General features: G+C 43.2%; 1 protein-coding gene and 1 long non-coding RNA gene across 7 annotated transcripts in view; one reads left to right on the plus strand and one right to left on the minus strand.

The window, feature by feature from the left end:
• Positions 1-8,152, minus strand: part of hcfc1b (host cell factor C1b) — a 77,636-nt gene extending 69,484 nt beyond the window's left edge. For 2 of the 6 annotated variants that reach the window (XM_036989073.2, XM_036989069.2), the window contains exons 1-4: positions 7,720-8,152; positions 5,977-6,176; positions 3,365-3,513; positions 2,923-3,083 (exon numbers count right to left, since the gene is read on the minus strand). In XM_036989073.2, the coding sequence (XP_036844968.2) occupies positions 2,923-3,083; positions 3,365-3,513; positions 5,977-6,154 (488 nt within the window). In that variant the 5' untranslated portion in view covers positions 6,155-6,176; positions 7,720-8,152. Of the gene's footprint in view, positions 1-2,922; positions 3,084-3,364; positions 3,514-5,976; positions 7,161-7,719 lie in introns of those variants that run through there. The other 4 variants (XM_090185544.1, XM_036989070.2, XM_090185545.1 and 1 more) reach the window with 3 other exon arrangements.
• The window catches only part of LOC149981353 (uncharacterized), a 437,375-nt gene that overhangs the window by 76,795 nt on the left and 343,959 nt on the right, over positions 1-16,621 (plus strand). The window lies entirely within an intron of this gene.

The raw sequence follows: 16,621 nt of genomic DNA on the forward strand, positions 1-16,621 counted from the left end.
TATATTCCAGTCTGTGCTAACAAAACAGTCGTGTAGCGCATCAGACCACTTTGGCATTTAGCGAGTCGCTGATATTTTATTTTACCTTTATTCTTATATAGTTGTATATGTATATATTTGTATGCATGTATATTTATATTTTTTTTAACCTTTATTTAACTTGGCAAGTCAGTTAAGAACACATTCTTATTTTCAATGACGGCCTAGAAACAGTGGGTTAACTGCCTGTTCAGGGGCAGAATGACAGATTTGTACCGTGTCAGCTCGGGGGTTTGAACTTGCAACCTTCCGTTTGACTAGTCCAAGGCTACCCTGCCGCCCCAAATACTTCCAGCTTGGATATTTTCTTGTAAGCCAGAATCAGGAGGATAGAATTATGGTCAGATTTTCCAAATGAAGGGCGAGGGAGAGCTTTGTATGCGTCTCTGTGTGTGTTGAAAAGGTGGTCTGGAGTTTTTTTTTCTCTCTCATTTTTCAGTCATAAGAGACAGAAACATTACAATTATGAAATAACACATATTGCATCATGTGGTAACCAAAAAATTTGTTAAAAGGATCAAAAATCACTCTTGGAAATTCTCTCAACCAGCTTCATGAGGTAGTCACCTGGAATGCCCAATACATTTGAGCCAATCCCTTTTTGTTGTGACAATGTAGGGGTGGTACACTGAAGAAAGCCCTATTTGGTAAGAGACTAAGCCCATATTATGGAAAGAACAACTCAAATGAGCAAAGAGAAATGACAGTCCGCCATTACTTTAAGACATGAAGGTCAATGTAAAGAATGTAAGGTTTCATCAACTGCGGTTGCAAAAACCCATCAAGCGATATGATTAAACTCTCATGAGGACCGCCACTACTAAAAGGACACCAATAATAAGAAGAGACTTGCTTGGGCCAAGAAACATGAGCAATGGACATTAGACTGGTGAAAATCTGTCCTTTGGTCTGATGAGTCCACATTTTGAGGGTTTCGGTTCCAACCGCGAAAGTCTTTGTGAGACGCTGAGTAGGTGAACAGATGATCTTCGCATGTGTGGTTCCCACCGTGAAGCATGGAGGAGGAGGTGTGATGGTGCTTTGCTGATGACACCGATTGATTTAGAATTTAAGGCACACTTAACCAGCATGGCTACCGCAGCATTCTGCAGCGATGCTCCATCCCATCTGGTTTGGGTTTAGTGGGCCACTTTTTGTTTTGTTTTTCAACAGGACAATGACCCAACACCTCCAGGCTGTGTAAGTGCTGTTTGACCAATAAGGAGAGTGATGGAGTAGTGCATCAGATGACCTGGCCTCCACAATCGCCCGACCTCAACCAAATTGAAATGGTTTGGGCTGAGTTGGACCACAGAGTGAAGGAAAAGCAGCCAACAAGTGCTCAGTAAATGTGGAAACTCTTTCAAGACGGTTGGAAAAGCATTCCAGGTGAAGCTGGTTGAGAGAATGCCAAGGGTGTGCAAAGCTGTCATCAAGGCAAAGGGTGGCTACTTTGAAGAATCTAAAATATATTATTTTTTTAACACTTTTTTGGTTACTACATGATTCCATAGGTGTTAATTCATAGTTTTGATGTCTTCACTATTATTCTACAATGTAGAAAATAGTAAAAATAAAAAATAAATCTTGAAAGAATAGGTGTCCAAACTTATGATTGGTACTGTAAGTACTCAGATCTTTTGCTATGAGACTCAAAATTGAGCTCAGGTGCAACCTGTTTCCATTGATCGTCCTTGAGATGTTTCTACAACTTGAACGGAGTCCACCTGTGGTAAATTGAATTGATTGGACATGACTTGGAAAGGCTCACACCTGTCTATATAAAGGCCCCACGGTTAACAGTGCATGTCAGAGAAAAACCAAGTCATGAGGTTGAAGGAATTGTCCGTAGATCTGGGGAAGGATACCAAAACATTTCTGCAGCATTGAAGGTCCCCAAGAACACAGCGACCTCTACCAATCTTAAATGGAAAAAGTTTGGAACCACCAAGATTCTTCCAAGAGCTGGCCAAACTGAGCAATCAGTGGAAAAGGGAGGTGACCAAGAACCCAATGGTCACTGTGACAGAGCTCTAGAGTTCCTCTGTGGAGATGGGAGAACCTTCCAGAAAGACAACCATCTCTGCAGCACTCAACCAAGCAGGCCTTTATGGTACAGTTAACAGACGGAAGCCACCACTCAGTTTGCCAAAGGGAACCTAAAGGACTCTCAGACCATGATTAACAAGATTCTCTGATCTGATGAAACCAAGACTGAACTCTTTGGCCTGAATGCCAAGCAAGACGTCTGGAGGAAACCTGGCACCATCCCTACGGTGAAGCATGGTTGTGGTGGCAGCATCATCATGCTGTGGGGATGTTTTTCAGAGGCAGGGACTGGGAGACTAGTCAAGGATCAAGGCAAATATTGAACGGAGCAAAGTACAGAGAGATCCTTGATGAAAACCTGCTCCAGAGCACTCAGGACCTCAGACTGGGGCAAAGGTTCACCTTCCAACAGGACAATGACCCTAAGCACACAGCCAAGACAATGCAGGAGTGGCTTCAGGAAAAGTCTCAATGTCCTTGAATGGGAGAAACAACACAAATACAGGTGTGCCAAGCTTGTAGTGTCATACCCAAGAAGGCCCGAGGCTGTAATCGCTACCGAAGGTGCTTCAACAAAGTACCGAGTAAAGGGTGTGAATACTCAAACTAAAAACCCTGTTTTTACTTTGTCATTTTGGAGTATTGTGGGTAGATTGAAGAGAGGGGGCAAAACAATTTAATACATTTTAGAAAAAGGCTGTTCAGTAACTAACTGTGGAAAAAATTGAGGGGCCTGAACACTCTCCAAATGCACTGTGGGCTACACAGTACACCCATACTTGGGGGGGGGGGGGGTGTGGTTCCTGGTGGATAATATATATTAATGATGTATACCTGGGGATGTTGTTCTTGGGGTCCTCACTGTCGTTAGCCAGTCCTCCGAACAGGAAGCATTTGTTCCCTACCAGGGAGAAGCTGTGTCCCAGGCGGGGACAGGGAGGAGGGCCGTTCTTAGGAGACTTGGGCTTCAGACGCTTCCACTCCCAGCGACTGGCCTGAGGAGAGATCAACAGTCAACGACGACATGAATGCAGTGACTCACTAACAAGCTCAGTTGTGCCTACAGAGCTAAGATCTCTAATTAGGCTATACCCATTCAAGCACATCTTACGCAAAACATAGAAATGACAAGGAATGCGTGTTAGTTATGGTTTAAAATTTAGGATGGAAATTAGTATACAGGAATTTATGCAAACTATTTAGTGTTTAGTTTAGTTTACACCCCAAATCCCACTAAATAACTATCAGAGCTTAATTCTGTGGGCTGAACACGTACCTGCAGTTCATACAGATCGTTGCTGTATTTGCCATACTCCACCATCCCTCCAAACACCAGCAGCCTGGTGCCATCGCACACGAACCCATACGCAGCACAGCCAGGCGGGATGTCGCCACGGACAGCAGGAATGAACCACTGATTGGTGGCTGAAACACATTGAATTTATGGATTATAAAACCCTGTAACTGAAGTTACTGTAGTAATAACCAGTGCTTGACTTGGGTAGGCCGGCGAATGAAATCTACTTAGTGTTGCACGGTATCGGGCGGCAGGGCAGCCTAGTGGTTAGAGCGTTGGACTAGTCAAACGGAAGGTTGCCAGTTCAAACACCCAAGCTGACATGGTACAAATCTGTCGTTCTGCCCCTGAACAGGCAGTTAACCCACTGTTCCTAGGCCGTCATTGAAAATAAGAATGTGTTCTTAACTGACTTGCCTAGTTAAATAAAAGGTACAAATTATAAAAATAAATACAGGGTGTCCTCGGAGTGGGCCACAGTGTCTCCTGACCCCTCCTGTCTCAGCCTCCAGTATTTATGCTGCAGTAGTTTATGTGTCGGGGGGCTAGGGTCAGTTTGTTATATCTGGAGTACTTCTCCTGTCCTATTCGGTGTCCTGTGTGAATCTAAGTGTGCGTTCTCTAATTCTCTCCTTCTCTCTTTCTCTCTCTCGGAGGACCTGAGCCCTAGGACCATGCCCCAGGACTACCTGACATGATGACTCCTTGCTGTCCCCAGTCCACCTGGCTGAAGAGGACTGGCCAGAAGAGGACTGGCCATCCCACATATGCTCTCTCAAATTCTCTCTTTCTTTCTCTCTCTCGGAGGACCTGAGCCCTAGGACCATGCCCCAGGAATACCTGACATGATGACTCCTTGCTGTCCCCAGTCCACCTGACTGTGCTGCTGCTCCAGTTTCAACTATTCTGCCTTATTATTATTCGACCATGCTGGTCATTTATGAACATTTGAACATCTTGACCATGTTTTGTTATAATCTCCACCCGGCACAGCCAGAAGAGGACTGGCCACCCCATATAGCCTGGTTCCTCTCTAGGTTTCTTCCTAGGTTTTGGCCTTTCTAGGGAGTTTTTCCTAGCCACCGTGCTTCTTCACCTGCATTGCTTGCTGTTTGGGGTTTTAGGCTGGGTTTCTGTACAGCACTTTGAGATATCAGCTGATGTACGAAGGGCTATATAAATAAATAAAATAAATTTGAAATAAAATACCGGTACCACAGTACCAAAAATGTCATGATACCAACATTTCAGAATACCGAATACAGTTCAGTCCTACTGATCTAAAGAACCCGCTGGCTCCTGTTATAAAATGTTTATTAAAGTCAGCTGTTTTGATCAATTCTGTTGAATCTAAGCAACGGTCGCTGGTCTCTTGTATGTGCTGGTCCAATAATGTCAACTTCACTTTCATGCTCATGTCACGTGTGACAGCTGTAAACAGCTGTAAATAGTGCATCCCCTACAGCCACCTGCTTCTCTGCATCATTATGCATGTATATTCATTCCTCCTATTCCTCCATCCAAATCACTGGTAGGCCTTTCCAATACTGGATGAGCAAGTGTGAATATCAGTGACAGGTCGTGTAGCGCATGCGCATAATGTTTAGAAAACAGGAATCGGGGACGGGTCGAACAGGACGCTGGGCCACTGAATTTTCACTGTGGTAACCTGATACTTGGTCCAGTATCTTATTAGTAAAAATGTTGGTATCGTGACAACACCATTCTACTTATTGAGTACTGTACCTTATAGAATATTAGCTCAAAAGCATTGCAGAGTTATTGCACCTAAATATAAATAGTACCAGCACAGCACCTATTTCAGTCCAAGTCTATTTCATTAATTGAAATGACTGGAATTCTATCAAATATGCCAATATGTAAAGTAATTCCTGATGCTGCACCACTGGCAGACCATATAAATCAATTGATGCCAGTGAAAGGGATGCGTTGTTTACATTTTTTGTTGTAGTGCACACCCGTTGAAATGCCCATTACTGTGGATTTTCACAAATGCATGCTTATTAAAAATGCAGAACATAAGATTAAATCGTCAGTTTATATTTTATATGTATTGTGCAGTTACAGAGGTTTTGTTGATGATATGACGTGTTTGTTTTAATTTAACCCGCCATTTCTCTTTGCAGTTTCCCTCCAATCTCCACTGGGCGACTTCGGTTTTGCCAAAGGCTTCGCAGCTCAACTGGGTACCATTAGCCATATAACTAGCGAGCTAGCTTCTGGTCCCATTAAATTTCACGGCACGTGAACACTGGCGCATGATTGCCTTGCAACAATATATGAGCAAAACAGGAGTCAAACACTTTAAACCACCTACTTACTCACTGTCACAACCACAGAGGGTCATTGGTAATTGACTATGTTGACGACCATTGCCTAAGAGGATAAAAGCGATAACTACTTGTTGAAAATATTTGTGCTAGGTAGCCATTTCATGGGCTGTAGCGCTAACTAGCACAAATTAGCCGATGGGCAAGTTCGTATCCAATTGCTAAAAAAAAATGTTAGCTAGGTAGCATAGCAAATCATTTATGAACAATGCCGAATGTATACACAAAGCATCATCTTACCTGTGTTATACACATGCAGTTCATCCACAATTCCTTCATTGCCACCCCCGAAAACGACCATCAATTCTTTAATTGCAACTGCACGATGTCCGTGTCGGGGCCGAGGGACAGGGCCGGACCAACCCAACACCCGCTTCCACCGTGGCTGCAGAACTGAGCCAGAGGTCCCTGATGTCATGGTGCCGGTAGATTCAGTTTCTCTTTGAGAAGGAAGTTAGAAAAAAAAATCCAACTTGAAAAGCTTTCCAATATAGCTAAAATGTCTAAATGTATAATAATGCTAAGCTAACGAGTTAGCTAGCATCCGTTAGGACTAGCCAGCTACGGTAACTGACAACAAGCTAACAGTAGCTGGCTACGGTAACGTTTAAACGTTAAAGGATTTTAAAAAACCTCGCGTCCTACTAAAATACTGTACTCAAACACAAAATATAGTATCGAGATTTTGTATACGTTGTTCCCAGTTCAAGACCACTTGTATATAATTGTATAGAGATATAAATATGTCCAGGTTGTGGTTGCTAGCTCGCAAGTTTATTTAGCCAAGAAGAAGCACAAAAAAAACCATCTATGGGAGCCGCCATTTTAGCAAACAAGACGCCGAGAAGAAAACTATGAAACGTAGATCCGGAAACAACATGAAAATGTACAGCCATCAAAATTGTGGAACTCTTGACACACAATTAATATTATTTTTTGTTGTTGTTGTACTAATCTCTTCAAAAATTGACGCTTTAATTTTCTGTGTTGTAGAGTTATATTTCCAAGGAAGCAAAGCGGTGCGATTCGATGGGTGCCGCCATCTTGTAGCTACTAACAAAACTAAACAAACCATCCAGAAAACAGCCTGACTAATAATACAAATATTAATTCAGCTGGCTCCTGAACCTGGTTTGCTAGTTTAATCGTTTCAGATACCTTTAGAGTAATACATGTACCCAATACCGATTATAATGTGCAAGACACATTATGATTGAACATTATTATCACGGGAGAAATACTATTGCAGTTGAATGTTCATGCTTCTTCATGAGCAGAAATTATTTCTCAACTTGTTTCAATCTGTAAACCTTCAAGTGTCATAAGTAATTGTAATTGTACAGCCAATGTTTATTGGCGTTTAGTTTTGTTGCACTGTGATGGTAACAAGCTAGCTTTCCAGACCAAAAAAAAAAGTCATGCCTTTCTGTTCTGGGTGTCGCCATTTTGACATAATTAAAAAGCTACAGCAGTGAAAAAGCTACACTAGTAGCTTGGTGAAGCATCTTTGCTAGTGAGCTAGCTAACGTTAGCGGATGCTGCAAATTAACATTAAAATAACGTTACTGACAGATTATACAAGACATTCCAATACAAACCAGATAGCTAAATGGCTAAGCTAAATAGCAAATAGGCTAACAGCTAATTTCTTAGCTTGCTAAAATGTTAGCGTTCAGCTTGGAGGCTACAGCTAACGTTAGCTTGCTAATATCCTTCTTGACCAATTAAAAACAGAAGTTGGTTATAAAATGAACAACCTTAATAAATCCTAACATGATAGAATCATTTAACGAAATTAAGTTTTACTTCTTTATTAACCGTCTCTTTCATTGATGCATTCATAGCAGTAAGTTATTTTTTTGTATTAGCCTTGCTAGCAAGCTAGCTAGCTTCCCTCAAGAAAAATGGCGGAGATAACGTTAGCCGTCACAATAAAACGCGAAAAAAAAGTTAGTCGCGTTATCGTTAGCACATTATACTTACTCTTAAGTTGTAACTTTAATAAAAAAAAAGTCTCGAGAGCGGGACTCAATTTAATCATTTGAACCCGGGATAATTCTAAATAAAAATGAGAAAAAGCTACATGTTCTCATGCCGCCCAGGAAGCCGCCATTTTCTCATCCGCCTCAAACACCACTTTCCATAAACCGACAGTGGAGAGATGTCGAGCACGGTGTGGCCACTGTCACAAATTCTCACTGATTACCTGCTAAAGAATGGTTGGTGGTCAACATCTACATTTAAAAATCATATATATATATTGCTCATTCAAAGACAAGTTTGATAAGACCACTGAACCTGGAGAAACGATTGTCATTCTGGCAAACTGCATGCTACTGTAGAATAGGCTATGTAGCCATATTGTGTGAAAAAAAAAAATACAATGCAACTGTGACACAGCCATCATCCCACTGCTGACACCAATGCAGCAAATTGAAGGGAAAATATTAATACAGCTGGCTCCCACGACAACAGGTGGCAAAGGTTGACAGGACACTACATTGCATGAGCCAAGTGTCACTCAGACTTATATCATTAGGTAACTACTGCCCAAGTTTGATAGTAAAAATAAATGCACCCGAGTGCCCGAGGACCCTGGGACAGTTGAAGGCCTGTTCCCCAAACATGATCAAGTACATTGTGGGCCATGTTTCAAAACAAAGTATAACAATTGAATTACTCTTGATAACAAAATCATGACATCAGACAAATAATTCACATTAATAGCTAAATAACTCTACTTTGTTCATTCGAGCAGTGAGTTGCAATCTACTGCAAAGATAGCCTGCAGAGTTCTGTCCTACTATCCAGGTCTGTACCCAAACAATTTGAACTTCTACTTTTAAAAATCCACCTCTCTAAAAACAAATCTCTCACCGTTGCCGCCTGCTATAGACCACCCTCTGCCCCCAGCTGTGCTCTGGACACCATATGTGAACTGATTGGCCCCCATCTATCTTCAGAGCTCGTGCTGCTAGGCGACCTAAACTGGAACATGCTTAACACCCCAGCCATCCTACAATCTAAGCTTGATGCCCTCAATCTCACACAAATGATCAATGAACCTACCAGGTACCACCCCAAAGCCTTAAACACGGGCACCCTCATAGATATCATCCTAACCAACTTGCCCTCTAAATACACCTCTGTTGTTTTCAACCAAGATCTCAGCGATCACTGCCTCCTTGCCTGCATCCGTAATGGGTCAGCGGTCAAACAACCTCCACTCATCACTGTAAAACGCTCCCTGAAACACTTCAGCGAGCAGGCCTTTCTAATCGACCTGGCCGGGGTATCCTGGAAGGATATTGACCTCATCCCGTCAGTAGAGGATGTCTGGTTATTTTTTTTACATGCCTTCCTCGCCATCTTAAATAAGCATGCCCCATTCAAGAAATTTAGAACCAGGAACAGATATAGCCCTTGGTTCTCTCCAGACCTGACTGCCATTAACCAACACAAAAACATCCTATGGCGTTCTCCATTAGCATCGAACAGCCCCCGTGATATGCAACTTTTCAGGGAAGTTAGAAACCAATATACACAGGCAGTTAGAAAAGCCAAGGCTAGCTTTTTCAAGCAGAAATTTGCTTCCTGCAACACAAACACAAAAAAGTTCTGGGACACTGTAAAGTCCATGGAGAATAAGAACACCTCCTCCCAGCTGCACTGAGGATAGGAAACTCTGTCACCACCGATAAATCCTCTATAATTGACAATTTCAATAAGCATTTTCCTACGGCTGGCCATGCTTTCCACCTGGCTACCCCTACCCCGGTCAATAGCACTGCACCCCCCACAGCAACTCGCACAAGCCTTCACCATTTCTCCTTCTCCCAAATCCAGTCAGCTGATGTTCTGAAAGAGCTGCAAAATCTGGACCCCTACAAATCAACCGGGCTAGACAATCTGGACCCTTTCTTTCTAAAAATGATCTGCCGAAATTGTTGCAACCCCTATTACTAGCCTGTTCAACCTCTCTTTTGTGTCATCTGATATTCCCAAAGATTGGAAAGCAGCTGCGGTCATCCCCCTCTTCAAAGGGGGGGATACTCTAGACCCAAACTGTTACAGACGTAAATCTATCCTACCCTGCCTTTCTAAGGTCTTCGAAAGCCAAGTCAACAAACAGATTACCGACCATTTCGAAACCCACCGCACCTTCTCGCTATGCAATCTGGTTTCAGAGCTGGTCATGGGTGCACCTCAGCCACGCTCAAGGTCCTAAACGATATCTTAACCGCCATCGATAAGAAACAATACTGTGCAGCCGTATTCATTGATCTGGCCAAGGCTTTCGACTCTGTCAATCACCACATCCTCATCGAAGACTCAATAGCCTTGTTTTCTCAAATGATTGCCTCGCCTGGTTCACCGACTACTTCTCTGATAGAGTTCAGTGTGTCAAATCAGAGGGCCTGTTGTCCGGGCCTCTGGCAGTCTTTATGGGGGTGCCACAGGGTTCAATCTTGGGCCGACTCTTTTCTCTGTATACATCAATGATGTCGCTCTTGCTGCTGATGAGTCTCTGATCCACCTCTACGCAGACGACACCATTCTGTATACATCTGATCCTTCTTTGGACACTGTGTTAACAACCCTCCAGATGAGCTTCAATGCCATACAACTCTCCTTCCGTGGCCTCCAACTGCTCATAAATACAAGTAAAACTAAATGCATGCTTTTCAACCAATCGATGCCTGCACCTTCCCACCTGTCCAGCATCACTACTCTGGACGGTTCTGACTTAGAATATGTGGACAACTACAAATACCTGGGTGTCTGGTTAGACTGTAAACTCTCCTTCCAGACCTCACATCAAACATCTTCAATCCAAAGTTAAATCTAGAATTGGCTTCCTATTTCGCAACAAAGCATCCTTCACTCATGCTGCCAAACATACCCTCGTAAAACTGACCATCCTACCGATCCTCGACTTCGGCGATGTCATTTACAAAATAGCCTCCAATACCCTACTCAATAAATTGGATGCAGTCTATCACAGTGCCATCCGTTTTGTCACCAAAGCCCCATATACTACCCACCACTGCGACCTGTACGCTCTTGTTGGCTGGCCCTCGCTTCATACTCGTCGCCAAACCCCCTGGTTCCAGGTCATCTACAAGACCCTGCTAGGTAATGTCCCCCCTTATCTCAGCTCGTTGTTCACCATAGCTGCACCCACCTGTAGCACGTGCTCCAGCAGGTATATCTCACTGGTCACCCCCAAAACCAATTCTTTCTTTGGCCACCTCTCATTCCAGTTCTCTGCTGCCAATGACTGGAATGAACTATCTCTGAAACTGGAAACACTTATCTCCCTCACTAGCTTTAAGCACCAGCTGCCAGAGCAGCTCACAGATTACTGCACCTGTACATAGTACATAGCCCATCTATAATTTAGCCCAAACAACTACCTCTCCCCCTACTGTATTTATTTATTTATTTTGCTCCTTTGCACCCCATTATTTCTATCTCTACTTTGCACATTCTTCCACTGCAAATCTACCACTCCAGTGTTTTACTTGCTATATTGTATTTACTTCGCCACCATTTTTTTTGCCTTTACCTCCCTTCTCACCTCATTTGCTCACATCGTATATGGACTTGTTTATACTGTATTATTGACTGTATGTTTGTTTTACTCCATGTGTAACTCTGTGTTGTTGTATGTGTCGAACTGCTTTGCTTTATCTTGGCCAGGTCGCAATTGTAAATGAGAACTTGTTCTCAACTTGCCTACCTGGTTACATAAAGGTGTTCTCAACTAGCCTACCTGGTTAAATAAAGGTGGAATAAAATATATATTTTTTAAATACAGTAGACTTTCTATTCATAAATTATAGTTAAAAAAAATTAGAACTCTTAGGCTATTTGTAACTGGCATATTTCATGAAAACCTTGACATACGTTGTACAAATACAAATCATGCATTTTTTAAAAAATTATCTAAAAGATACATTGTGAATACTAAAAAAAGGATTTTATACAAATTGCGAACAATGATTTGGTGTTGAGAACTAGTGATGTGTTGTGGCCTAGGGCAGGGTTTACCAAACCATTTGGGGTTTTTTTTGTTGTCCTAGAACTACACAGTTGATTCAAGTAATTAAAGCTTGACGATGAGTGTAGTTTCACTGATTCCCAAATGTATGCTTCAGTATTTTTAATTTAATGGAAAATACTCCTATACTGTTTGCTACTACACATTTGCTTTGCTCTTCCAGAATTGACTTACAGTAGATGAAAGCCCAAATGTCGGCCAGTGTATGACACACAGACAACTCTGGGTCCGTATGTATTGCAGTGTGTTCTGGGCCGGTAAGTTAGTTTTATTTTTTTAATGATTATACTTTTTTTTTTTTTTTAACAATTTCAACACATAAAACAATAGAACAATTATTATTATGATTTCTGTCAAATCCCCGAAGGCTAGGATGTTAGCTGTGTGTTTAGGTTGGTCTGGATGTGTTGGCTTGACTATTTGGCCTCTCCTGAAAGGTAGTCAAGCTCATCGCTTTCCTTTGGACCTCCGCTTGGTGGTTTCATCTCAGCATCTGAAAGATCAATGAAAACCAAAAACTACAGTGCCTTCAGAAAGTATTCAGATCCCTTGACTTTTTCCACATGTTGTTATGTTCTAGAGCCTTATTCTATAATGGATTAAATACATTCTGTTATGTTCTAGAGCCTTATTCTATAATGGATTAAATACATTCTGTTATGTTCTAGAGCCTTATTCTATAATGGATGAAATACATTCTGTTATGTTCTAGAGCCTTATTCTATAATGGATTAAATACATTCTGTTATGTTCTAGAGCCTTATTCTATAATGGATTAAATACATTTTGTTATGTTCTAGAGCCTTATTCTATAATGGATTAAATACATTTTGTTATGTTCTAGAGCCTTATTCTATAATGGATTAAATACATTTTGTTATGTTCTAGAGCCTTATTCTATAATGGATTAAATACATTTTGTTATGTTCTAGAGCCTTATTCTATAATGGATTAAATACATTTTGTTATGTTCTAGAGCCTTATTCTATAATGGATTAAATACATTTTGTTATGTTCTAGAGCCTTATTCTATAATGGATTAAATACATTTTTCCCCCTCATCAACACACAATATCTCATAATGACAAATCAAAAACAGGTTTTTAGAAATGCTTGCTGATTATTTTGTAAATTTACTGAGTAAAAGGTCTGAATACTTATGTAAATGTTATATATTTCCATTTTATTTATGCACCTTTGGCAGCGATTCCATCCTCGAGTCTTCTTGGGTATGACGCTACGAGCTTGGCACACCTGTGTTTGGGGAGTTTCTCCCATTCTTCTCTGCGGATCCTCCTCTCAAGCTCTGTCAGGTTGGATGGGGAGTGTTGCTGCACAGCTATTTTCAGGTCTCTCCAGAGATGTTCGATAGGGTTCAAGTCCGGGCTTTGGCTGGGCCACTTAATGACATTCAGAGACTTGTCCCGAAGCCACTCCTGCATTGTCTTGGCTGTGTGCTTAGGGTCGTTGTCCTGTTGGAAGGTGAATCTTCACTCTAGTCTGAGGTCCTGAGCGCTCTTGAGCAAGTTTTCATCAAGGATCTCTCTGTACTTTGCTCTCTTCATCTTTGCCTTGCTCCCGACTAGTCTCCCAGTCCCTGCCGCTGAAACACATCCCCACAGCATCATGCTGCCACCAACATTCTTCCTTTTGGCAAACTGCAAGCGGGCTGTCACGTGCCTTTTACTGAGGAGTGGCTTCCGTCTGGTCACTCTACCATAAAGGCCTGATTGGTGGAGTGCTGCAGAGATCGTTGTCCTTCTGGAAGGTTCTCCCATCTCCACAGAGGAACTCTAGAGCTCTGTCAGCGTGACCATCGGGTACTTGGTCACCTCCCTGACCAAGGCCCTTCTCCCCCGATTGCTCAGTTTGGCCGGGTGGCCAGCTCTAGGGTTCCAATCTTCTTCCATTCAAGAGTGATGGAGGCCACTGTGTTCTTGGGGACCTTCAATGCTGCAGACATTTTTTGGTACCCTTCCCCAAATCTGCGCCTCGACACTTTCCTGTCTCGGAGCTCTACGGACAATTCCTTTGACTTCATGGCTTGGTTCTTGCTCTGACATGCACTTTGAACTGTGAGACCTTATATAGACAGGTGTGTGCCTTTCCAAATCACGTCCAATCAGTTGAATTTACCACAGGTGGACTCCAATCAAGTTGTAGAAACGTTTCATGGATGATCCATGGAAACAGGATGCGCCTGAGCTCAATTTCTGAATACTTATGTAAATAAGGTATTTCTGTTAACTTTTTTTGCTAAATTTGCTAAGAATGTTTTTGCTTCTCATTATGGGGCATGGTGTGTAGATTGATGAGGGACATTTTTTTGGGATCAATTTTAGAATAAGGCTGTAACGCAACAAAATGTGGAAAAAGTCAAGGGGTCTTAATACTTTACGAAGGCTCTGTAAATGCATAATTAAAAACAAAAAATGCCATTAAACAGTAATATCGTTGTTACAGTTCAATTCAAGTTCAAATTGTAAAATGAAAGAGCAGCGTACAAAGTTCATCAGAGGAAAGCAGCTCGCCGGTCTGTATTCTGCCTTCCTCACAGAGCGCCATCTTGAAGAGGAAAGCAGCTCGCCGGTCTGTATTCTGCCTTCCTCACAGAGCGCCATCTTGAAGAGGAAAGCAGCTCGCCGGTCTGTATTCTGCCTTCCTCACAGAGCGCCATCTTGAAGAGGAAAGCAGCTCGCCGGTCTGTATTCTGCCTTCCTCACAGAGCGCCATCTTGAAGAGGAAAGCAGCTCGCCGGTCTGTATTCTGCTTTCCTCACAGAGTGCTATTTTTTACCTTTATTTAACTAGGCAAGTCAGTTAAGAACAAATTCTTATTTTCAATGATGGCCTAGGAACAGTGGGTTTAACTGCCTTGTTCAGGGGCAGAACGACAGATTTGTACCTTGTCAGCTCGGGGATTCGATCTTGCAACCTTTCGGTTACTAGTCAGGCTTGCCCTCGCTCTAACCACTAAGCTACGCTGCTGCCCCTATTCCATGGCTGGGCAAGCCTGGCAGGGTTATTCCATGGCTGGGCAAGCCTGGCAGGGTTATTCCATAGAGGGCAAGCCTGGCAGGGTTATTCTAGAGAGGGCAAGCCTGGCAGGGTTATTCTGTAGAGAGGCAAGTTTGGCAGGGTTATTCTAGAGAGGGCAAGCCTGGCAGGGTTATTCCATGGCTGGGCAAGCCTGGCAGGGTTATTCCATAGAGAGGGCAAGCCTGGCAGGGTTATTCCATAGAGGGCAAGCCTGGCAGGGTTATTCCATAGAGGGCAAGCCTGGCAGGGTTATTCTAGAGAGGGCAAGCCTGGCAGGGTTATTCTAGAGAGGGCAAGCCTGGCAGGGTTATTCTAGAGAGGGCAAGCCTGGCAGGGTTATTCTAGAGAGGGCAAGCCTGGCAGGGTTATTCCGAGTGGGCAAGCCTGGCAGGGTTATTCTAGAGAGGGCAAGCCTGGCAGGGTTATTCTAGAGAGGGCAAGCCTGGCAGGGTTATTCTAGAGAGGGCAAGCCTGGCAGGGTTATTCTAGAGAGGGCAAGCCTGGCAGGGTTATTCCATAGAGGGCAAGCCTGGCAGGGTTATTCTAGAGTTGGCAAGCCTGGCAGGGTTATTCTAGAGAGGGCAAGCCTGGCAGGGTTATTCTAGAGAGGGCAAGCCTGGCAGGGTTATTCCGTAGAGAGCAAGCCTGGCAGGGTTATTCTAGAGAGAGGGACTATGTTAGGTAACTGGTAAGGTAGGACATCTGTTAACCAGTGGCAACACGGTTGGATTTAGAGCAAGAGAGGTACACGTCTCTTAGGTTTTGAGGAATGCAGTCAGGTTATGTTGTTTTTAGTTGTGGCCATTTAAATCAATGACTGGTTTATACCTGGGAAAGCAGGGTTACCTCTGAAGGGCACATCACAACAAAATGTTTTGAAACTGAGTAAAATGTGTGTTTCTTGGACATGTCCAGTCTCTGTTTCAGTCCACTTTCTTCTATTTTTGTGGTAAATGAACACAACCAAGATGTTTGGTCCTCTCTGGGGGCACTGAACGAATTAAAACGAAAATCATCCTGACTGCAACCCTCATGGAGATGAGCTGTGAACCCTGACCCTGGGTTATGAGATATCTGATGATGAGTATGGTGAACTGGAGCGTAGCCAACTGGCTAATGTAAGACCAGCCATAACTGTTCCCCTTGTCCCAGAGGCTCCAACACATGGAAAGGAGGTCTGGGGGTCTGCTCTCGTGTCACTATGGAGGAGATGGGAAGGAGGACAGAGTAGGGGTGAGGAGGGCAGTGGTATGTATGTGTCTTCCAGGGGACCGACACATTTTGACAGAATGTCTGATAAGGAGTCTACGGCTTTGTCTCAGGATGGTAAGTTGGTGGTTGAAGAGATGGTCCTCTAGTGGTGTGGGGGCTGTGCTTTGGCAAAGTGGGTAGGGTTATATCCTTCCTGTTTGGCCCTGTCCGGGGGTATCATCGGATGGAGCCACAGTGTCTCCTGACCCCTCCTGTCTCAGCCTCCAGTATTTATGCTGCAGTAGTTTATGTGTCGGGGGGCTAGGGTCAGTTTGTTATATCTGGAGTACTTCTCCTGTCTTATCCGGTGTCCTGTGTGAATTTAAGTATGCTCTCTCTAATTCTCTCTTGCTCTCTTTCTTTCTCTCTCTCGGAGGACCTGAGCCCTAGGACCATGCCTCAGGACTACCTGACATGATGACTCCTTGCTGTCCCCAGTCCACCTGGCCATGCTGCTGCTCCAGTTTCAACTGTTCTGCCTGTGATTATTATTATTTGACCATGCTGGTCATTTATGAACATTTGAACATCT

The sequence above is a fragment of the Oncorhynchus mykiss genome, chromosome 9 (assembly GCF_057628025.1).
Source record: "Oncorhynchus mykiss isolate SJ-2025 chromosome 9, ASM5762802v1, whole genome shotgun sequence".
Taxonomy (NCBI): domain Eukaryota; kingdom Metazoa; phylum Chordata; class Actinopteri; order Salmoniformes; family Salmonidae; genus Oncorhynchus; species Oncorhynchus mykiss.